This window comes from Tyto alba, unplaced genomic scaffold, assembly GCF_018691265.1.
Source record: "Tyto alba isolate M040663 unplaced genomic scaffold, T.alba_DEE_v4.0 Super-Scaffold_2, whole genome shotgun sequence".
Classification (NCBI taxonomy): Eukaryota; Metazoa; Chordata; class Aves; order Strigiformes; family Tytonidae; genus Tyto; species Tyto alba.
The window spans coordinates 50,517,282-50,541,482 of NW_024881282.1; the positions used below are offsets into that span (position 1 = coordinate 50,517,282).

The following is a 24,201-nucleotide window of genomic DNA, read 5'->3' on the forward strand; positions in this document are numbered from 1 at the left end:
AGTAGGTCTGTAAAATGCTTTTATGCTTACTTCCCTTTCTCTTGAAACTATGACTTTTGCTGCATTATCTATTTACTTTGGAGGCGTAGGACAAGACTAACAGGACTGTAGAAAAGTACAAATCACAAAGACGCAATAGCAGTCTGGAGACTCAGTGATAACACCTGGTAGTGCTTCCCCAATGCTCTGGTTAATATTTACCTGTGATATAGATACTATTTAAATAATTGTCGATGCCTCGGTCACAATTTTTACTTTCAGTAGCAGAGGACGGTGTATTTGACGTGGCTTGAGAGGTTTTCTGAAGACGCAGGAGCAACTTCTTTATCAAGGTCAAACTCTTAAGAAAGCTTCTTTTGCAGTGTTCGCTTTTGTCTCAGCTTGTTGAAAATGGCGGGTGTAAGTGGCTGCATGAAGTACTCCATGTTCATCTTCAACTTCTTATTTTGGGTAAGTTGGTGTTTATATAGTTATTAGTGATGCATGAAAAGTATTCAACATTATCTGAACGCTGTAGTTGAAGGAATGGCAAAGAAAATAGAGCATAAGTGGAACCAGAGTACGATTCTAAATCAGGGAGGGGAGAACATGTTTAACTTTTGCCCTTCCCTTTGTCTTTTTTCTTCAAAATAGCTTTGCCTCCACATTCAAAAGTAGACTAGCCATGAATCTGTCTCCCTGCCCGTATCACGCTTCTCATGTCAAGGGACATCACTCATTTCAGTCAGAAGATAACAGACTCTCCACTTACAATACATCATTCTCTTGTTTTTATTGTCTGCTGCTTGCATCCGAACGGCATGATCCTGAAAATGTAGTTGCAACAGAAGATACAGAAAATTCACTTGTATTTTTAGCCTCCTAATTGATAAACTGTTTTCATATCCTTCTTTGTGGTTCTTTGCTTTACATTCAGTGTCATAATTAGTTTCTGATGGTGAACAGTAAATGTTTGTAAAATGGTATGAGCTGGCAGTACTGACAATAGCTGTATCATGGCAGATACAGCACAGGGCACCAGATAGATTTCTGGGTGTCGTTTGAACCTTCTTTGTCTATTTATCACATCTCAACTGGTTTGCAAGAGTTTCAGGTCCTGAAAGCTCTGCAAAGGTTTGAGTTAAAGAACATTTCTCTCATGGTTCAACTTCACTGTCAACTTTCCCGACAAGGATTTGTCAGGTTCACCAGAGGTTCACTGAAACCAGAAGCAGAACTACTAGCCACATTACGGGCTTTCCCTCAGGGGAATTTTTTTCAAGTGAAAAGGTGATACCATTCAAAAGGGACCACAAACAGTAGCCTTGGAAAATTTGTGGCTAGCCAAATTGAGAAGAATTAACAAAATTCTTTGATAGCTTCTGGGCCTTGTAAAGAAATTCCTAGCAGGCCAGTGATAGTTTGAACTGCCTCCCCGCTCTTCTTCCTTCACTTTCATCAAGGCAAATTGAAGATATTTGACATCTGTGTTGAAGTTTTTCTGCACTGATACTTTAAAGAATCCATAAGTTTCTGCCTTGGAGTTCCTGACCCTCATGAAGTTTTTCCTATTCACATTCATCTGTATTTACTGTAAGCTAAAACATAGGCAAATGTCTCAGGCTAGCACTAGAAAAGCTCCAAACTACTGGAACGGACATGTGAATAATGCCCCATGCTTAATCCTCCAGTGACAGCATAGATTTCCTAGAAGAAAACACAGGATGAGATCCTGGAGGAGTCTTGAAAGCTCAGGAAACAAGCAGGCATGGAACAAACTTCCCAAACATCTCTTTATGTCAAAGTTAGGAAAATCCATACTCTATTCTGGGGAAGAATATGCTGAGAGCATTTCCTGTGCATGTGACTCTCTGGATGGGACAGAGGACAGGAATGCAGCTATAGTTAATTATTTTAAAGAAAGGTTTAGCACTACCAGGACAGGGAAGACCATACGTGGTGCAAACAGGAATATGGGCTGATGGAGTACAATGAAGCTGAATACTTTGATTCACATTCCTGTCTAATTTCTGGAAATCATTAAGTTGCCATTGTAAAGTACAGGGAACAGTGATGTCTTTACAGCCACTGGTCCCACAGATGCCCCTTGTGCACAAGGCAGTTGGCAAGTGGAAAATCAAACTGATAGTGGGAAATGAAGGTGACTTCAACCTTAACTAGATAAGAGCAACGGCTGCATATTTACTTGGTGTCCTTTCATTTTAAGCCCTTTGTAATCTCTCTGGGTAGAGAGCCCCCTCTTAGAGGACTTGGGAATGGGCTTTCCAGCTTTCTGATGCCTTTTTCTAAGCAGCTTTAACAGCGTAGAACTAGGCAGGTAAGCCCTGGAATAGTCTAAGATAGCCCTGCAAAGTGGCTCTGGCTTCACTACATGACATGTGCCCCCTTGGAATTAATAACCCCATGACCCCCATGCTGGGCTCCAGCATGTCCATAGAGTTTTGCATCCTCCCAGTTTGGTGAAAGAAAGCTGAGCATGGGCTTTTGAAGGCTTGTGCTTTGGAGCTAGGTGCCTATATGGGGCTTTTAATAGTCCTTAAATTAAGGATTAACTCAGTTTTGTGCATTAAACCTGACATGTAGGTCAGATTTTACCTCTTTCACTTCTTCAGAGGTTGCAGGATATCCAGTCTCACCTGCTGCCTTCATTCTGTCAGCTTCTGCTTCTCTATATCATGCAAAATTGTAGAATTACCAATATTTTGCACTAAATATTGATGTCTGATCCTAGCTTGAGGCAATGCGATTAGTGACAGAGCAATCTTTGATCAGTTGTTGATGCCAGACTTGCAGTCCCATCTACATCCCCATACCTTACCTCTGAACATCTCGATCCCTGGAAGTAGCAGCACAAACTTAGCAGGTATGCTGAGCTGTAGACTGCATTCTCTGTAGGACCATCTTAGCACTTCTGATTTCAGGTATCTCAAAGAAGTGTTCCAGTCCAATGTTTTCCTTAAGAGGACCAATCTCATAGAAAACACCCCCTGATACCTTTAAACTGGTTGCTTAAAAAGTGTGTGCTAGTGGAGAGAATTCCCACATCTGAGAAGTGCAGAGTCTTGATATATTACTGGTCCAGAGTCACAGCAGGCTCATCTGAGGTGATATTCATTTAACTAGGCTGTATTTCTTCATCACACCGAGACTAAAGGGCTTAAGAAGAGAAAGACCTATTGAATTTGAAGGACAACAGTCCTAGTCTTGGTCAGTTTATGAGACCATGACAGGGTCACTGATTCTTGGTCAGGGGTTGAGGCAAAACTACAATAGCCATCTAGTTTTGAGAAAACCTTTTCATAGAAGCTGGTTTTATTCAATTGGAAAATACTAGTTCATTAAAAATGAAATTTCCTGAAATGATAATTTCTTTACTCAAAAGTTTATTTTAAGAAAACTTAATAATTAGGATGGAATATTCCAGCAAACTTGAAATATTTGACTCGGACTCTGGGAACAGACCATTTTGATTTGCTATTTCAAAACTTTTCTTTGTGTGTTCTTGTACACTTTGTATATTATGAAAATAAAAAGAAACACAACATTAAGATTTTACTAAAATGGAGCAATTTTTTTTATCAGCCTAAACCAACTCTATTTTTATAATTAAAATATATACAACCTACTAAAAATTTTTATTTTATTTTTTGAATGGAGGAAATAAACATTGTAGCATTCCCATCTGATTGGTACATTCCTGTACATACAGCTATATTTACTTCTACTACTGTGCTGTATTTTTATGGGAGGTCCTATGTAATAAATAAAGCAGTGGGCCAAATTCTGTTTGGAATTGTAGCAATAGTTGCTTCAGTGGAAATTTTCACATTAGCAAGCCCATGATGTCTGGTGCAAAGCCACATGGCTCACATAGTGCTGCTGAACAAGACCCAAATATAGAGTCATATGACACCATCAGTTTCTAAGCAGATTCAGTGGGATTCAGAAGGTTTCAGTGGGGAGTTCTAGTTAAATTTGATAACATGATATACCTGTCATCGATTGTACAACTTTCCTTTTCATGTTTAAAATGTACTTATAGGACCTTTACCTAGAGCAGGAAAATGTGTGGTACTCATGTCTGAGTGCTGGCTCTGTTCCATATTAAATAATCTGCTAAAGTCATTATAGTCTTTGATGCTGAATATTATATGAAACTTTTTTGCAGGGAAAGTATTTTTAGAGAAAAATTATCTAAAACATATAAAAATAGCTCTTGTAATTTTAAAATGTGAGGAATAATCCCAGTCTTCATGGGAAGCTCATAACATTATTTCAGGGCCATTTACAACTTGAGTATTAATGGCATACAGGAAGATAGTTCTAAATGTGACTACTCTCTGGTCCTCAATGATCTCACTTTCCTACCAGTCATCTCAGTAGGCACAATCCTTACACCTGATTAGCCTCTTAATTATCTATCTCCAACACTTAATAAAGAGAAATTCTGTGCAAAAATCATCATGGACAAGGTTAGGAATAGAGTGATTGGTGAACAGTGGAACATTACCTCAACGCTCAACAAAACAGGATCATAACTAGTGATTAGGGAATGTGTCTAGACCTGAGATTCATCTGCTCTGACTTCAAAATCTTAAGGCAAGTCATCGCAGTCTAACTTTCACATGACCGAGTATTGTTGTTTTCTGAAAAAAATGTAATGGAAATAATAACTATAGGCATTTTACAGGAGGAATATTCTAAGGATTGGAGATGAACAGATATTGTTGCAATAGAAACAGTAGAAAGATTTTATTTGAACTTTTCCTGATAGTTTTACCATAGAGAATGTCTCTAGATATGTGTCCTGAATAATTCTAGAAACAATGTTTATACAAACATGCCTTATCAAATCTCATGTGTTTCCATTATACAAGAAACAATGTTCTTTTGAGCCATGTTATATACATACAATAGCAATTTATATTCCTCTCTCATCTGACAGAATTTCTGTGTGCTTCCCAACCACATGTATAAATCATCAAGGAAATGAAGAGTCCTCTGAGGTAGAAACATCAGGGATTTGGTGCATAACTGAAGATTTAACTACCCTTATGAAGTTTCCTGGATATGAATCAATATTCTATGCTCCAGCAATTCATGTTTCTTTCACTTTGCCAAACAAATGATTTCAGAATTTTGGCCAGCATCTGGTGCAATTTGGATGCTGAATGTTGATCTAAAATTGCTGATCTTTCTAATTATTCTTTATTTTCTCCTGCAGGTGTGTGGTTCTGTTATTTTGGGAGTCTCTATATGGATACGTGTTAGCAAAAATGCTCAGCAGGTAAATACACTCAGTCATACCAGAATCATATAAAATGTGGAAGTTACTGCATACTCTTTCATTTCCCATCTTCATCTCCACAAATTTGTAATGTTTTTGTTGAGGTGGCTTGTGTGGGTAAAGATTAATGTATTTTATGATGTTTAAGATTAAAGAAGATGGTGCAGGTAGTCAGATAAATGATGGATGTAAGCACAGACATGTGACTACAAGAAGTATCTTCTAGTGTTATTAATGTAAGTTCTCACATGCGCACACTGATTTCTGTTGGAAAACATGTGTCTCTGTCTGCTAATGAAAACTAATGATTATTTTGTTCTTGATTTCGGTGTTAGAGAGAATAATGAGGAGCCATGCAGCTCCTAGACTTTTCAATGTCTTTCCCTCTTAGAATAGTATAGTCATATATATTCCTGGAGTTACTTCCATATGTTTGTAGGAAGTGTGTTTACCTTTCTCACTATCTTCAATAACACAGTTCTTATTTCCCCAGTAACTGTGACTTTGAAAGGGAGCAAGGATTTTCCCCTTCTATTTTCAGTGGCTCCTTAAAAATAACCTTATCCTTTCCCCCTCATATTTGTATAGAAAGAGTTTTAGAGACCCAAAAATCTTTACTTAAGATTAAAATGTCTTAACAGCTCTCCTGGAGGGAAGAAGAAAGTCTCTGAGTTCCTCTCCTGGATTTTATCTGGGTTGTTAAATTACTTCAGACTTTATGACTTTCCTTTTCTGAAAAGCTAGAGAAAATACAATTTTGAGGAGCCCTTGATCTTGCAGATGTGCAGCAGAGGCTGGTCCTGCTGGTGCAAAGGCCCTTTGCCCCCGTGGACCCTGCCAACATTTTGCCAAGCGTGTTCCCAGTGTCACGGGCCTCTGACTCACACCGTGTTTTCATTCATTCACCCTCGAGTAAAGCTGATTTCACTGCTTGTAGATGATTCTCTGAAAGGCATTGTGCAATCTTTGTGTGTTGGTGCTTTGTTATACTAACAGGAAGAACAATCTGACTCTAAGGTTTAAGCAGTATATTTCTTCTTGTGAATTTAGGCCATAGAAATGTAAACTAATTTGAAAATTTACTTCACATACTTCTTTTTCCAAAGAGGCTTTCTGGCCATAGAAGTGAAAAAATGGCCAGGTGTGACGTGGAAGCATGTTTTTCAGCTTTCAGGTTGAGCCTCTAGTATAGACTAAGTTGCAAATCTTCAGATCATTCCTCTGCTGCTCTACCACCATCCATCACTTAGGAACAATAATTTTTAAGTCAGAATTTTTGCATCTGTAAATAAAAAGATTGTGGAAATAAGAAGATAGCTTTATATCTTTCCTGTCATTTGGCTGATGATACTGTTGTCCTCATCCAGTCCTAAATGTTTTATGTCTGGCAGAGGATGGGTGCAACAGAACTCAGTTCATGATGGCATTGTGCCAAGCAGTAAATTATGTCATGGTGGAGAGCTCTGCCATTCTCTGCTGTGGAAGAGGAAGAATGACAACTTTTGCTCCTTGGTCAACATTTTACAAGATTCTAAAATTGTCATACTTGCCAGTTGAGCATCTCTAGTATGATGGCTCAGATGGTACAATGGAACTAGGAAACCCATAACCACTATCACTCTTTCTTATTTTTTGAGATTTACTATGCAGAAAAGCATACTTAAGTGTGTCCCAAACCGGTTTCCTGAACTGACACTTAGTATTCCCCGAAAACTGTGAATTAAGAGTAGGGACTAAAATTGAAGGCATTTTCTCACATTTTTGCCTCTAAGCAGGCAAAGTTCCCATTCAAAATGAATGTATGTTTTGCCTGAGTAATAATTGAACAGACCATAAGGATTTGGCTGTACATGAATAAAGCTTTCTAAGAATAAATAACAGGAGGTTCAGTCCAACTTGGAAGGGGAAAGAACAACACATTCTTCAAATTATCCTTGTCTATATACCTTTGCAATTTCCATCAGAAGATAAATGTGACAACTTCCAGACATTTTTGCTAATCTTGGCACCAGCCACACTGGAAAATATTCTTTGAACATTTTTCTCTATTTTGGCCTTTGGCCTTTGTCAGTCCTGTGGGAACTGAATAATTTTATATTTAATAATATTGAGGTATATGAATTGTTTAGTTGAATGTCCCACACATCAAAATACAGTCCTCATCTCTGAGTATAATATTAGAGATCATGCCTAGAAAAAAGAAAATGAAAGCTGCTTTGGAAAATACATCTATTTCTCTAGTATATCCAGCATCACTCTGCGAAGTGTTCAGCCACAGAGTATGTTCCTGGCCTTCTAATCACAAACAGAGGTTTTGGTTTTTTAACATTTGGTTAATGTAGGAGAGATTTTGAGATAATCAATTTTGCTACTTCCAGTAAAAATCAAAGGTTCATCAACTGAAAACTAACTGAAAGCCACTTTAAAGACAAGAGATCTTTATTTACTCTGCAAAGTTGACTTTTGTCTTGTGCAGAGTCAAAGACTGTGAAAAGCCAGATTCTACTGAGCTTCCCAACAAAATGTTTAAGAAGGGGGCATTAGAGGATTGTTTATGCATAAAATTTCTCCATGGTTGCTAATCAATATATTTGTCATTATAAAGTAATTCTCTTGTTTGGGGGGATACAGATGGTTTTAAGAGGAGTTTCTTGTAGCTGAAAGATTTTTTTTCCCTCTCTTTTCAGGAGCTAGAGATAGACAGCAGCCTGTTTGCAGGGGTTGATCTGCTGATAGCTGTGGGCTCCATTATTATGGTCCTTGGGTTTCTGGGATGCTGTGGTGCCATAAAGGAGAGCCGGTGCATGCTGCTTTTGGTAAGAAAGAAAAATATTTGTCTACTTTTAACAGGCCACAGATAGATTTGATGGATAAGGTTCTTGCAAGTAGTATCAAATGAGGATGGGAGCCTTTTTGTTTAACCAAATGCTTGATTATGTGTTTTCACTGGTTACCTTGTACTCAAGCCCCTTCTGAATTCTAGTGCCAAAAAAATGATGGGTGGTCTCATCAACAAGAAGACAGGGTCCAGAGAGCCCTGAGCATGTCACTAGCTTTTTTTCCATCCACCAGTCCCCTCCCACTACCTACCCCATTTTATTTCATAAATTCCCATTTGTTACCTTTGTTGGCCCTCCTAGAATGTCCTCCTTGTCCTCCTGTCCAACACTGCTCACCTACGCACTGCCCACCATGCTGCTACTCTGGTGTGCACCTTGTTTTGATCACCAGATGAGCACCCCCTGTCTCGAGCACCCCCTTTTCTCATTGCCAAAGAAGGAATAAATGGATTAGCTCTGACTGGAACTTCAGTTCATTCTACCTGCATGATTAGTCAAGCACATGAAGTCTTAACATTCACTTAGAAGAAATTATACCATCTTGGTCAAAAGTACTATAGTTTTTCTTCCTCTTTTATTTTCTTCCTAGTTTTTTATTGGACTGCTTCTGATCCTGATCCTTCAGGTCACAGGAGGTATTTTAGGAGCAGTGTACAGATCTCAGGTACAGTATTATTCTGCATTTTCATTGATATCTTCCCAGAGTTTTGTTTCTAGTCCCAAAACTAATAAAATATTTGTACTTGCAGATTGAAACATCCCTTAACAAGACTCTCCTGGAGAGTGTGAAATCACTGCAAAGCTCTACAGAAGAATCTAAAGTGTTTCAAGAGAAGTTCCAGAAGTTTGAGAGAATGGTAATTAAAATGTAAAAAGGGCAGGAGCTGTTGCTATCTTTTCCATCTCTAGCATTTGTCTGTGCTTCATTTTATGTCTACTCTGCCATAGATTTGAATTTCATTCCCTGAGGATGGGGAAAGTTCTGACTTAAATGCAAGTTAAAGCACTGCACAAGGATCTTCTGCTCTCTTGATATGACATGGGATTCCTGGGGTGATTTCTTTGTGCAATAGTGTTTATAAGAGCAATGGAACAAGGACACAAAACACTTAAGTGAGACTGACAGTTATCTAAGCTCTTTCATGAGAAGGCTTCCTGCTCCTTTGCTAAAACTTTCCCTTCTGAAGGGACACTGCTCCTTCACTGTATCCCAGCTGAGAACTTTGAAGGCAAGATTACCCCGGGAATAAGGAAAACTTCAGGAGTGTACTTCATTTGGAATAGCCTATTGCTATGAAGTCATTCAATGCCATACTTTACTGTGTAAGAAGGGAGAACAAAATATGATAAAAGGGAGGTTTGTTTTCAGTGTGCTTATACCTACCCTGGCTTCCCCAACCTGCAGGACCCCAGAAGGTGGACGCTTACTGCCAGGTTCCTTCTGGGTATCACATAGAGAATACCCTTGAATCTTACTGATATCATTGATGGTATAGACCCCTCCCCCTCCCACTTGTACCTGTGTCTATTCATTGACAGGGTGCCTGCTGGTTTTGGGCAGGGGGGGAGTTGTCGCTAATGAGTGATGACTTTGATGGGTAGGCTTAAAGAATTCATATATTTTTAAAGGCTGCTTGTATGAAAAAAAAAGGAAGCAAGAAACAATATTTGGGTGGCTTATATTACTTCCACTTCTCCTTCCCCATGCCACCTCCAGCCTTGTCCTCTGCTTCTGAGCCAGGTTATTTCTTCTGATATAATAAGCAGCTCCCTGGAGAGATGATTGAAGGGAGAGCAAAATGAAAAATCCCATAATTACTGTATTAATTTTTAAATAGACCAGTATTGCTTTATTATGTCCCACGGCCTTTGCTTTTATATAAAATTATGTGAACATTTCCAGCTGTTTTTTAAAAGAGAGAGGACCTCAAACCCAAGTCTGGACCCCTGAGCTTTAGTGGCTCGAATAAAGTGGAACATGAAGTGAAACTGCACCTGGTTTAGGTTTCACAAACCCCAAATGGAGCTCTGGCCTCCTCAGTCCATTTCTAATTTAAAGGGCTAACCATCATTCAAGGTGGTTATTTTTCTAGATTTCAGAGTTTTACGTGCCTGAATTTTATATTTTCAACCTGACTTTTCAAGATGTGAAATGTGGATATTACAGGAGCTGTTAATTACCTTCTCCAAGTATAATCTTCAGAAGGAAGACTTGATTCTCAAAAATACTATACCCAGAGTTGTTCCATGTTCCAGTTTCATTCTGGCACTGACAATTACTAGCTTTATTGTATGTGAATAGTTCTTTTTGACCACTGTATACTGAAAATCTGTTTTTTTCCCTTTTTTATTTTTTTTAATTTTTTTTTTAGACTCGTGCTCTTGCATTATTATAACGGGTATAGAATAGTAAATGGTGTTTGAGACATACCAATTTGGTACAACTTCCATGTGGGAAAAGATGAAAGGAAATTTCTCTTTCATTGTTCCTCTCATCTCCCTCACCTACTCTACTCAAACTGCAAATCACCACTTTTTTTCCTCATCTCTCCATTTCCTCCTTTCTTGCAGAACCAGTGCTGCGGTTTGCTGAATGGCCCTGCAGACTGGGGAAAAAATTTTAATACTCCTCTTGATAACAATAAAATCTGTGAGTGTGAAGTAAAGAACCCATCAGCAGACCTCTGCACCTTCTTCCAAGGCAGACTCGTTTATAAAACGGTAAGAAAGATTTAATGTTCTACTCTTCTTTCCAAGAATAGGTTTTAACCCAAGGTGTCTTTGGTGACTGGCACAGTCAGCAGTTCTGGATCCTTCCAAAAAGGCAAAGTTTTGCCTTCTCTTCTTTAGCCAGAATTGCCCCTGTGACGTCTGTTATGGAATTACTGTGAATACATGAAATAGATTGCTGCTTCCTCTTCCTGGGATGCCTGTACTTTAACTGTGCAGTGCAGTACCCTTAGAACCTCAGCAGTCAGCATGGTTACTATGGGTGAAAACTATTATGGCTTTGGAGTCAGGGTATGCCTCTGAGTCAGAGCAGCACGTCAGCTACACTTTGGCTTTCATTCCTCCCTCAGGAGGTTATGTTCCTACCCAGGCTCATTCTGGTGGTAGACATGTTGACTCAGAGGCTTTCAAAGGGCTAAGGGATATTGAAAAACAAACACATTAAATGCAGTACCTTTGGGTTTTCGTAGTCCTTTAATAAAAAATCCCACACTCATTTTGCAGGATCTGCTGGAAAGAAACTTTACATGTTGTAGGCTTCATGGCAGCATAATCAAAGTGTAATTTCCTACAACTACGGCCTTTTAAAAAGTTTGTGGCAGTTAATATAACAAAAAGGCAAAAATGTTTGGTGACAGGCAACGAGAAAGCATACTCAAAAACTGGTAGGTGGGCAGCAGAGATCTCAATTAATTAATTTCAAGATTTATCTGACTCCTTATATAGAAATTTGGACTCCATGAACACAAAGAAAAATATGAAAAAGAAGTGGAAAACTAGCACAAAATAGCTGCATTTTTTAAATGCTGGTGGTACAAGGTTTGACAACATGCACCTAGCACAAAGTTGACATTTTATCAAATGTCCGCCCTGGTTATGTACTTTTCTAAATGCACAGCTCCTGCCTGAACACAAATTTCCTCCCTGTGTAGTCCCACAGAAGCAAATACTGTTTTAAAGCAAGGGAACAGTCTGGTTAAATAGATGCCAGAACCCGGTCTGGAAATAAGATGTATACGAAGAGGCTGTTTTGGCCACATTTTAATGTCTTTTTGGCCTCAGGCAAACCCTCAAAGGACACATGAGAAACCATCAGTGAAATTACTGCAGGTGCAAGATATCGCTCACATGTACACACAGATTTCATGGTGGTGTTAGATGCTAGTAAAGACATTCAACTCCTGTGATCCAGGAAAAGAGATCTGAAATTCAGTGCAGTTCTGAGTCAGCTGAAATGAGAGGGTTTTTAGAAGGACTAGATGGAGGAGACCCATGTGTTTATTGTGAGGGAGGAAATATGGTGAAAGACTATAACTTTTTTGGGGAGGAAAGCAGTTGTAGTGTTGGAACAGTACCATAGTTTTAATGGATTTAAGATGGATTTGGCTTTCCCCACAGTTTGCAAAAGGACTATTGTCAATGCCTGGAGAAGATGTAGTCATTATGAGAACAGATGTATGCATTTATTGAAAAGGAGAGTAGTTCTGCATAGAACTTCAGATATGATCACTCTCTTCCTTCCAGATCCAGCCCAAGACCACCAAACTTTTGTCAAAAATAATTTTTAAGCTAGGTTTTATATCCAGAAAGTTAAGTGTGATTCCAATAATAATCTTTGAAGTTTCAAATCCAAAAATCAGATTAGTGGGAAACTGAAGTTCTCTTTCAACTCTGGTCATGGTTGCATTGGGTCTTTCTTAGCAGCAAATGATTATCAAGTGAAAATAAAAATAAATGTTTCTTTCCTTGTCAGCTGAAAATCATGCAAACATCAGGCATTACAGCTGTATGTCTTTGTTTGAAATGGTAGCCTTTTATGATCAGCTACTAAATTCATTTCCATAGTTGGAAAGGCAAAGACCAGATATCTTTCTCAGAGCACAAGGTACATATAACTGTGTTCCTTGTGTTTGTTAGAAACAAACCAGAATAAATTCAAATAGCCTTTCTCTAACACAGAGAGAAAGAGTGTGAGAGGAGTTATTTTAGAGGATGCATTCCTAATACCCTTAGGATAATATTGCTTACCTAAAATTAATAATTTTTTCTTATTTTTCAGCCTTGTGGAGTTGTGATTATCGAATATCTTAAAGACCATCTGCTCATAATTATGGGGATCGCCTTTGGACTGGCTATTATTGAGGTACCACTATACACCATTAAAATATTTAGTAGCTGACAAGCAATATGTTCTACATAGAAATACACTGGGAATGGGATTAAAACACCTGGCTTGGTCAATTAATAGACAAGGGAAAACCACCTCTCACCTTAGCTATAATCTTAACTGTTATTTCATATAAACAGTATATCGCTGCCGAGCTGCAAATTTCAGGTGGGATCAGACCACCCTGCTGCCTGTATAAGTGTATCACATGGGACCTTTTCTGCAAAGATCTGACAGTCCTGGAACCAGGCTGTGCTTTGACAGCAATCCCTGTGGACAGAGGGGTGTGTGGATACCCAGCCCCAGGAAGACACGAGGCAGAACAGCCTGTCTTTTCCTCCTCTTTCTCTTCTTTTCTGGAGAAAGAAGTCATCTCATAAGAAAACTTAGCCCCTAAACTGCATATTTCTATCACAAAGAAATTATGGTACAAAACTATTATTCTGAGGCATAACTTAGCCATCAAGATGGTGTGTGAATGTGCCTGAGTGCACACCTGTGCTGCTCCATATATTCCTATGTGTAAAAAAAGCAGAACACGTGAGCTTTTTATTTTAATTGATTCATCATACACTGAAGAATAACATGCAAAATTTTATCCAAACAGACAAAAAATGGTGAGGTTATCCAGTCAGCTACTTGATGAATGATAGGCTTTGATTGGGAGAAAATTACAAAGAAACAGGGGGTTTCATCATGTTTCTTTCTCTGGTCATTTTCTTTCTACTATTCCTCTGTGGTTTCCCTCCTCCCCCACCCCCTGCCAATGGATGTTTGAGGGAAAAGCAGAAATGACGAAGATTGCTGTGCAGAGTTCAGTCTGTTATTCCAAGTGAAAACTTCTTAACATCATTGGCAGAGGATTACTCCTCGTGGTAGAAGAGTGGGCAAGAGCCTCAACTCAAAAATACATTTCCAGGAAAATAATAGTAAGCAGCACTGGGAAGAGTTACACAGCTGCAGCACTGGGAGGACAGGCCACTAACTTCTTACTCGTCATAAGCTTCATGTTACTTAAGGTGCTATATGTGGGGGGGTCATGTCTCTTGCCTATATGTAGACTTTGGGAGGAAAATAGATGAAATACACCAATATTTAAAGGCCTTTAAAATATAATAGAAGTGTAAAATTGCATCTGTACCCCAAATGTAAGTTATAAGTCACTTTGCTCTAGTTACTGCAATTACATGAGTTGTAGCCTTTAGTTCACTGGCCATAATTCTTCCCTGTTCTTCAGTTGGCATTTGTGGTGGCCGCGTCTCTCAATCAAAAAAGGATTAGAAAACAACATGAATAAACAATATGAGCCTCAGATGGTACAAATTGTCATCTGACAATCTACACTTGACAAACATTTAGCCTTTCCCAAAATACTAGCATATTATGACTCTTCAAGTAATTGCAAATCAAAGGCCACATGCTTAACCATCTATCTGCTCTGGAAAATGCTGGATAAAAAGAGGACAAGGAAAAGTGCTCTTCACTAGCATTTTCCCCTCTGCTGCTTCAATTATGCTACTTGGGAGCTGTTAGTGGTTACAGCTTATCCTATTAGTGGAAATGATACTGAGAAGAAGGGCCCAGTTTCACTTGGGTGCAAGTGACAATGGGGCCATGGTATGCCAGGGAAGTCCTGTCAGCTAATTCCAGCTGTGAGTCCATCTCCTTGTCTTAGCTGTACCCCTGCATTCTGTGTACTCTCCCCTGTCTCTTCCTTAAATAAATGAAGCATACTGATGTTCATGGCTTCATAAGTGTCAATTGGAAACTTCCCACTTCTGTCAAACACCTTCACAGACTGGTTAATTTTAAATTCAGAAGGAAGCTTTCTGATGTTCTGATCTCACCAGCTGTCTGTCACAGGTTGTGTAATTTCACCCAGTAATTCCCACTACAGAAGGTGACCCTCCTGAATTTTTTGTTTTAATCAATAGCTTCTTCAGTATACTCAGTGTTTCTATCCCAAATCTATTACTGATGAATGTAAAATACTTGTTGCATGATCACATGCCATTAAAAATGGTGGGGTATGTGTACAGATGTATGCCTGTATACGTACACACATGTGTGCCTTTACACATATATTTACATAAAAGAGAGTGGGAGTGGAAAAGAAGAGAGATTTCAAAGGGAAACAACCCTTATAATAGGTAATGAAATCATAAAGTTCCTCCAATTTAGAAAATAAGACTGCATTTTTGACCGAATTTATGAACTTCTCAGTATTTGCTGCTCCATTGTGGCATTTGCATTTAACAACTGCATTTTAAACCCCCAGAGTTCTAGGGTTCCCCACTCACAGAGGCAATCCATCTTCTAAACAAATGAAAGTTTTCTATCATGTCTGCTGTCTTACCTGTGGTACATACTGATTTCATTAAAATGGCTGTATTCTAGAATCATGTTCTTTAAGAATTAGATTGAAAAAGATCTTCTGCATAGCAGATTTAGCCTGCATGTAAATTCAAGACATTTGCAAACAAAATGTTCCCACTGTGTATCGGTTGTATTCTGGGATTTCCAGGACTGCCAAGTAATACCAGAAATGTCTTTGTTTTCCAGATTCTTGGTTTGGGGTTTTCTATGAGCCTCTACTGCCAGATCCAGAGAAAATGAAACTGTGGAAGTGTCAGAACGATGTCACCAGCCAAATCAAAACCTTTGTAGATAGAAGGATATTTGGCTTGGCACATTCAGATAAATATATGCATGTCCCAGGCAGCTGTTCTGATGAAAACAGCAGCCCTTGTGCACACGGATGCTTCACAATTTGAAAAATGACCTCCTTATACTTTGTAAGATTTAATGATGTGAATGTGAATTTTTATTGGAAATAAACATCTTTGTTTATGTTTCTGAAGGGTTTATTTTGTCTGAAGGCGTCATTTAAATCCTGTTGAGATTCCGAGTTCACCATAATGTGTGTCCACACGGGTGTTATGCCACCCGTAGCAGAATCATTGTAAACAGCTGCAAACGATCTCGCAGTGGCTGACTGGCCTGGGGAATCACATGCCCCCAGGCAGTTTTGCTTGTGGGGCAGGGTGTTTTCATTACGAGTGTCACAGGTCAGGGTGACACTCGATATGGTATATATGGTCAGAGTTTTGTTACTTGTGAGAAGCACAGGGACTAACTTTCATCCAAATAGGAAAGCCGCGTTTCCCTTCAGGGACATTTAAGCCGATATCCTGGCAGCTGAGATGGTCACTTGCAGGCCCAAATGATGCTTAGATTGCATATGAGAGTTGGATTTAGTGGCACATGTTGAGCAAGTATGCATCAAGGGTGAAATCCGAGCCCATGTGGAGGCAAGACGTACACAGAAGTCATGCGGGTGAGACTTCACCCAGGGTGTCTAAGATGAGCAGCGGGCTCCCCATCAGCGAGTGGACAACAGGGTCCCCCTAAGCTGAGCCTACCCATGGACCCATGTCCTGGCCTGGCCTCAGCAGATCCCCATCCCCAGGAAGGTTCTTGATGCCTGGGGCTGGGGCTGCCCCAGTGCCCCCAGCTGCCCTGCTCCTGGATGGGGCGATGGGGTGGACCCTGCCCGCCAGCCCCTGCCCTGCTGCCGCAGAGACCTTGCATGGCTCCGGCCCCCAGGGAGCTGCTGGCCCAGGCATCTCCCTAATGGAAAGTAGGTGGCATCAGGGAGCAGACTTTTTAAAGGCATGAAGATGTCTAACGATGCCCAGTAGGGACCTGCTGAGGTTTTCCACAGCATGCTGATGGCCTCACTGTTGTGTATTGGAGGCTAGCTTGTTTTCACAAGTCCCGCTGTGCCCCATCTTCATCTTTAGGGGCAATTTTAAACACCTTCAGACAGCTGCTTTTAAGAGAAAGCCTTTTACCATGCTCCTCTACTTTAAGACCTCTCAAGTGCCCATGACTATCTCAAAGCACAGTTAGACTGCTCCCATCTTGACAGACCCATGCAACTGTTGCTTATAAATACATTAGGAGCTTTCCTCGAGCAGAGATCTTTGCCCATGCCTTATACTGACAAGACTGGGTTCAGCTAAAATTTATCTGTACAAACACTTTCTTTTAAAACACATCCACAAAAGAAGTTTCTGTCCTGTCCCCCACCCTCTCCCTAGCACTCAAACCATTAGGCCAAGCAGTGAGAGCTGCTTTTAGAAATTCATGTGTCTCCCAGGAAAGTCATCTAGCTACCAGACAGTTCTGGCACTTGCCCTTCCCTCTGTTGAACCTCAGTAACTGTGCCAGAAGAATTTAAACTTTGTTGGACCAGAGAAAAAGCATGACTCCATAAGCCAGCTGTACTCACTGGAAGGAGAAATGCTGGCTTCTGGTTCCTCCTCCTCCCCTGGCTGTTGTTTTCTGTGCATAGCTTACCCATGATTTGAAATCGTGGGAGCTGAGCCTGAATCACCCAGATCATGGGATGGCAGCTGGGCTCTTGGATTATTGCTACAGAAAAAAAAATGGGAGTAGAAGGGTAAAATGCAGAGAGAATTGCATCTTCCTCTTTCTCCTCCTCCTTCCCATGAGGAGGAAAGTTCTCTTTGAACAAAGGACCAGAGGGTCTCCCATAAGAAAGGGGGCTTAGAGCTGTGGATGCCTAATGGATGGTCATGAAGAGGAAACTACAGCTCATCCTTCTTGACAGAAGTAGTTAGCTTCAGGCAGCTGTAAACTTGAGTATTGCTGCTGTGGATTTGTAATTAGCATTGACATGAGATTGGCACAACGTATACTGGCTTGGATACCAGTTTGGTCCTGTATGCTATTCTGAGGGAGACAGATGTATAAAAGCAAGGTGTTAGTACTCCTAAATTTTGTTTACGGCCTGGTTTTGGATATCCCCCTCAAAATATCCTCCTCTTGCATCTAATTAATTATGTATGATGAGTTTGACTTTTTGTTAAAAATGTAGTGGCATTAAAGTCAACAGCAAAATGTCTTCAGTGAGGATCTTTGACACAAGCGTTTCATCTGGAGCTGAGGCGAATAGTTCCTCTGTTTATTTAGGCAATTTGTCTTTATTTCCTAAAGCTCTAAGGAATAAAACTGAAGTAGTATGGTTATATGCTACCATGACTGTTTAAATGGGATTGAATCAATTAAGTCATTCAGAATATTACCAAATTGCTGCTGAAGTGGATTTGCCTCTAAAACAAGACCATTGCTTTTGATATTGCAAAACTTATTTACTTGCAATGTTCTGTAGCCTCCTGAAGTTTTCTCCTCCAGTTTTCAATGGAAACAACAAAATACCAAGCATAAAACAATCAGAAATCTGTCTGGATGGGATTCATCTGGGCACATGCAAAACTCTACAGAGTAGAAATTCGTATCATAGAGTTACAGAATGGTTTGAGTAGGAAAGGGCCTTTAAAGATCATTTCATCCACCACCCCTGCCATATCTGAGCTACCTGTTTGGACTCCCCTTATAGACAATGAAGAGAAATAAGCACATCTAGGATTTCAGCCATCTCATTCTAAAATAGATGTCCAAAGAGGTTAGATGCGTCATTTGCATTGCAGATAGGTAAAGTTGCAGTGAATTAATCCCACCCTATAATACTGAACTTGTTAAAATCAATAAAGGCAATTTGTCAGTCAAGAACATTAGTATAAAATTCCATGAGAGTGCATTGATTATTCATTGATTCATTGACCTTTTTGCTCAGTCATAATCCAGCCTGCTAGGAAATGAGCCCTGGTTACTCTCTGGACTGGTAGGATGAGATTCATCTGCTGTGCAGGAATGTCCCTCTCAGAACCACAATGCTGTAACAGACATCCCAGCATCATTCTTTCATGGAGTCCTCTTGGTATCCTTATCAGAGAACATTTTGAGTTAGCAATTGACTCAAAATAACAATGGGACATTTTTCTGAGCCCACATCCACATTTTAATCATAATGTCTGGAATTGCTGAAATGGAATTTGACAATAAATCCTCAATAGAACAATAAAACCATAAGGGTTTTCTTTTTGTGGGGTGTTGAGGAAGGTTGTTTTTGTTTTTTCACAACAATCTCATCCAAAGTTATGTTCCTCTCAATGTTACCCAATAAAATCAAGCATACAGAGTAAGGACACATGGCCAAGACCTTAGTGCTTTGGAATGGCAAAGGCAGAAAAAGCATATATCATATAATCTTAGACAGTATAAGAAAAAAATGGTAGAATGGAAGAAAGACAGTTTGTCCCTGCCTTTGTTAGGGAAGCTGAATCCCAACTTAAAACCAAGTCAATTTAACACAAACTGATGATTTATCATGTCAAAACCAAATGACTATTTAATGGCAACAAATAAGACATCGCACCTGGGTCAAACTATCTCCAAAGAATGATTTGTTACATCATTTAAAGGATTTCAGGGGAATGTGTTGTTCTCAGAAGGGATTGCATTTGAGGGAAAAATACAGAATGAATAGAAAAAGAAAGAAGTTATAGTTTATGGTAAAATATGAGCCAGTAAAGCAATGTCAGGAATTCCATAATCAATGAAAGGAACACTGATAAGTCCTTTATTGGAAGAAAAATAACAACGAAGAAAAAGACAGAGGCAGATAGACAGAAATCTGATTTTGAAAAATGAAAGAAGAATGAAGCAAACCAGGACAGATTAATCTGAAAGAAAAAAGAATAAAGATATTGAGTTTATCAAGATCCAAGGGTTTGCTGCACTCAGCTCAGCATGAGGGGAATCTGGCTCTGACCCACCTTTGTGTCCTGACTGTCATGTTGAAAGCCAGTTCAACCTGTTCTTCATGCAACGCCAAATCTGCCCCAAATTTGGCTGGCTGTCAGGGCCCCTAAGAAGCTGGTGTTGCAGCTGGGGCTCATCAGAGCAGAGCTGGTGGCCAAAGAGTAGCCCAAGAGACAGTTTTACTAGTTGTACCGCCCCTGGGTTTGCCTGGAGAATAAGCTTGAGGAGCTGGAGCTGCTGGCTTTCCCTCCGGGAAGGACACCAGGGCACTGCAGATCTGGCCCAAGACATGATTAAGTGAAGCAGCAGGGTTTATTTTTAAATTAAGATGGAGGATTATCAATTTAAATGCTGAAATAGGATCGAAACCACAAGATTAAAAGCCAGTGCTTTGGCTCTGCTCTAAGACCTGTCCTAACTGCTTAGACAAAGGTTTTCTGGCACAGGAGAAACTCAACTGATTTAAACTAGATGCAACCCTCCTCAGTTGAGGGGATATTTGCCTTTGGGTTGTTTGGGTCAGCCAATTTTAGAGAAAATACCTAATGCTGCTCCAGGCCAGAACCAAACCCTCTTCCTGCAGAGGTTCAGGCTGGGGAAGCTGCCTGGACACCCTCCCTCCAGGAGGGAACCGGGCTCTGTTGAACTGAGGAAAAGTTACGTTAGGACTTCATTCAGGGACCAAAGGGAGTCTTGGATCTCTTCTGGCTTTATCCATGGCAATTTGATTATTCTTGATAATTACATATCAAGAAAACTGGCAGGTTTTCTCCCCACCCTTGTCAATAGCAATATTCTCATCCTTTCACTGAAGGGCTCTCTTTTTGTGCAGTGGTTTGGATTAAATTGCTTTTTATTCTTTTCAAGTCTTTCTTTTTTGAACTGAAAGCTGACCCTCAGTGTATTTTGCAAAATGCTGAGCCTGCTTGGGTTTCTTGGGGACATAGAGGGGTGATGTCATTCACCACTTGATAGCATTGAATCCTTTATCTATCTGAACTTGGCCACTGGGGAGGAATGGGAAAATCGTGCCTCTCCCTTTCTGTCTTAAATCCACTTACAAATGCTTTCTCCTTGTAGAGAATAACAAGTCTCCACAGCAATATCCCCTTACCCCTAGATTTTATAAAATTTGCTCAAGCAGTCCAGAATTCTTTAAAAGACAGGAACCAGAGAAATGGAAAAGGCATGAAGGAATGAGAAGCAAGAGAGGTCCTTGTGCAGTAAGAGGGATAAAAGATATATCATATTCTTCATTCCTAATCTGTAAGGAGCTCAAATTCAGATAATATAATTCATCAGAGACACTCCAGTTTCTTTACCTACATTAAGCTGTGCAAGACTGGAAAAGATTATTGGGCCCATTTTTTCACGAAAAATCAACTAAACTGTGCTACTGGACTTGCATACACAAGACTATGGAAGAAACTGGGAAGAAGACGAGGCACTGAATATGAACAAACCCAAGTGCACTCTCAGACAGCTTGATAAAACAGTCTCAAGGCATTTCAGCATACTAGATGTGATCTTGCTAACATAAGGCAGTTAATTAGTGGTGATGGTTCCAGGGGTTGTATTAAAAGGCCCAAAGTGTCAGTAGTATCACATCTGTTATTAAATGAGCATAATGTGTCTTTAAGCTGTTTCAAACTGTGCTTTTGTGGTGTTTGTTATCTAAAAGATTTGTCAGATCAGCTAAACCGAGGTTGATACATGAATTCTGACTATTTTGTTGCTGTAATGCATTTTCTTGCTAAAGTTTCAGCTGAATATATTACTTCACTGTAGTACAAATGTTTCCTAAAATCTATTTCATTATATTCATGAATTAAAGCAGCAGCTACATTCTGAACCATTAAGTTTATCATTACTCAACTTGACATAAAGTCCTTTATTATTACAGTTAATTCAGACCAGGAAAGATCATCTGTAGATTTGATTCTGTTGGGGGATGAGAAAGGAATTGAATCTACTTACTACCGTCTCTGTTAAAAAAAATGTCTTTTAAAATGTATTGTGTTTTGTTCAGAAATGTTTGTCAAATCCATCTTCGACTAAGGCTTAGTATCTGTATCATTGATTAGCAGTATATTGAGAGTAATAAATATTAGGAAGTGGAGCCATGGAAATGAATGTTAGCTGTTCATCAGGGCGTCCATTATTTACTTATGTTCCCTGCCTGGAGGAGTGTCTACTGCTCAGAATACTGTTGAGATCCACTGTCATAGGATTAAATTAGACTCTTTCAAGAAAAGCAGTGACCAAGGAAATTGGTTAATAAAAAGTATATAGGAAAGGTGTGAATAGGAAGAGGAAAGAATAAACCAAAGAAATACACCAGCACTGCATTACTGCATAGGAATCAAATTGCAATCACTTCTCCCATTGCTCTAGCAAAGGAGTTGGAAGCACGTTGCCTTGATATCCAGGCTATCGCAGTTCCATATATGTTTCTAGACAGGCAAGCAAATGGGGTGGGGAGTAAGTATCATATGGCAACACGGTTCAGAACATCAGAAAAGGAAGTGAATGAGAACAACATACCTAATTGCAACTGGGAGAGGAATTCAGGGAGCCAGAATGTGAATTACATGAACTGGAATGCGATTGGAACGACAAGACAGAAGTTTACAACACAACCTGATGGGAAGAGTGATGGATCCCTGGAGTCTCTTGCAAATTGATCAAGGATTGGACTGTTTGTCAGCACAAATGAGTAATTACAGACTACCGAACACAACAGAGTGTGCTGAAAGGGGAAGGAAATGAGGACTTGTTTTATAGTGGTTGGATTTCAAAAATGTCCTCTGCTTTAAGAGACATTCCAGATTCTGAAAGGGTCCGTCACATTAAGTACAGGAAATTGTCTGTCAGTTACAGTTTTGGGTACTGTGATCGTGGTACAAAGGAGCCAGATGTGCTATCTCTGACATACTTAATACCATAGCACAAACAATTACGATGAATTACTTTCTCCCTGTGGTTTAAGATTCTGCTCTCATTCCACACGTGGACTCTTATGGTGACACTTCCTGCTGTTACCTTCTCTGTATTATTATTTCTCAGTCTTTCAGCCAGTGGAAAAAGGATTTGAATCAATAGAATAAAGAGGCCATTCTGGAGTACAGCTGTGGTGAGTTTGTTTAAACATAATTTTTTAAATATATATACAAAGAAATATACAAAACATCTGAGAAGAAAAAAATTGCCTGTGGCTTTAACATAAGAGATGTGCTACAGATGCAAAAAGTTGTGGACAAAAGACTTCAAGAGCAGTTTTTCCAAGCTGAAATTGGCTCTGCTTCAAATATTCTTGAAAGACTAATTTTTTTTGGATGGCAGCAACCATAAGTTGATGTTAATAATGCAAGTCAATTTTAATAATGTATGACTCTAACTGCAGTAACCACAACAATGTTATGTAAAAGAAACAACTGTCATAGATTTCATGCTGGTGTGGAGAATTTTGTGAGCAGGTGGAGTGGGTTTTATATCTTCCAAGAGGGACACTTGATGTATTTCTGGTCATATGGCAGCCATTCCTGAAGCTTGAAACGATAGGTGAAATGGTTGGTATAAACTTTCTGTGCTTGCAGATCCATGCTTTGAATTTATGCCTATTGTCTGATGTCTATCACTTTAAGTTATACTGGAATAAAAATGTGCTAGAGAGCCTGGAACTATATAGGCAGAAATGAAAAGTATGTACAAAGAGATGAAAACAGAAATTAATATTGACACTTACTCAAGAAATGTAAACCACCAGAATGAATACTTAGAGAATATTGCACAGGGGAACACAGTTTTATGTACTACTGCATACTATGGACCATGACCATCACATCACAAACATGCTAATATCTCCAAACAGAGAAAATACAGAGGTTCACTGACTTCAGTGGAACTATTTATCGAATTAAGATTGGATAAATTAAGTGGATTCAGTCACATAACGAAGCATTTAGTGCCTTTTAGACTGCTAAGGTCTTCTGCCTGGTCTCCAGCTGCTGCTTGATGAGACCACGTGTATCCTTTGGGTCCTGTGTCATATCTGGCAGCCCTACACAGATTTCTTCCTCACCTTAGCAGAGATAAAATGATAAAATTTACTTTAAGGCCCTTAGATTCACTCTTTTGGTCCCTATTAAAGGATTTGTTATCACTTGACTATCATTTACTTGGGTTTTTGCAACAGGCTGATTACTAGAAATCTAGAAAAGTTTGGTTTGTGCTGGAAACAGAATGATTGTGTCAAAACACTGCTATGAGTTAGATAGCTAGGTAATGTACTGTTAGGAATGCTAATGGGGCTACACCAACTTCACACCATACTGAAAATAAGAGCTCAGTATATAATCTGTGTTCTGAAGCAGTTGACTCAACTGTAAGACAGAAACAGACACAAATGCTCTTGTGGACTTAGTGACTAGTTCACATGAAGATGTGACAGGGAATCAGGAAAGCCACAGGCATTACAGTAAAATTAA

General features: G+C 39.5%; 1 protein-coding gene across 1 annotated transcript; it reads left to right on the forward strand.

The window, feature by feature from the left end:
• The first annotated feature begins 370 nt into the window (after positions 1 to 370).
• Positions 371 to 15,834, forward strand: TSPAN8 (tetraspanin 8). The gene is made up of 8 exons (XM_009973784.3): positions 371 to 450; positions 5,225 to 5,287; positions 7,975 to 8,103; positions 8,717 to 8,791; positions 8,877 to 8,984; positions 10,699 to 10,848; positions 12,917 to 13,000; positions 15,587 to 15,834. The coding sequence occupies exons 1-8, from the start codon at positions 391 to 393 to the stop codon at positions 15,638 to 15,640; spliced, it is 723 nt and encodes a 240-aa protein (XP_009972086.1). The 5' UTR covers positions 371 to 390; the 3' UTR covers positions 15,641 to 15,834.
• Positions 15,835 to 24,201: the final 8,367 nt, after the last annotated feature.

Excerpts from the sequence above, each read along its gene's own strand:
- TSPAN8 (XM_009973784.3), top strand. The coding sequence starts at position 391 with ATGGCGGGTGTAAGTGGCTGCATGAAGTACTCCATGTTCATCTTCAAC. Across the intron at positions 8,104-8,716 it reads GCCGGTGCATGCTGCTTTTG|TTTTTTATTGGACTGCTTCT; the intron begins GTAAGAAAGAAA and ends TTTTCTTCCTAG. Across the intron at positions 10,849-12,916 it reads GCAGACTCGTTTATAAAACG|CCTTGTGGAGTTGTGATTAT; the intron begins GTAAGAAAGATT and ends CTTATTTTTCAG.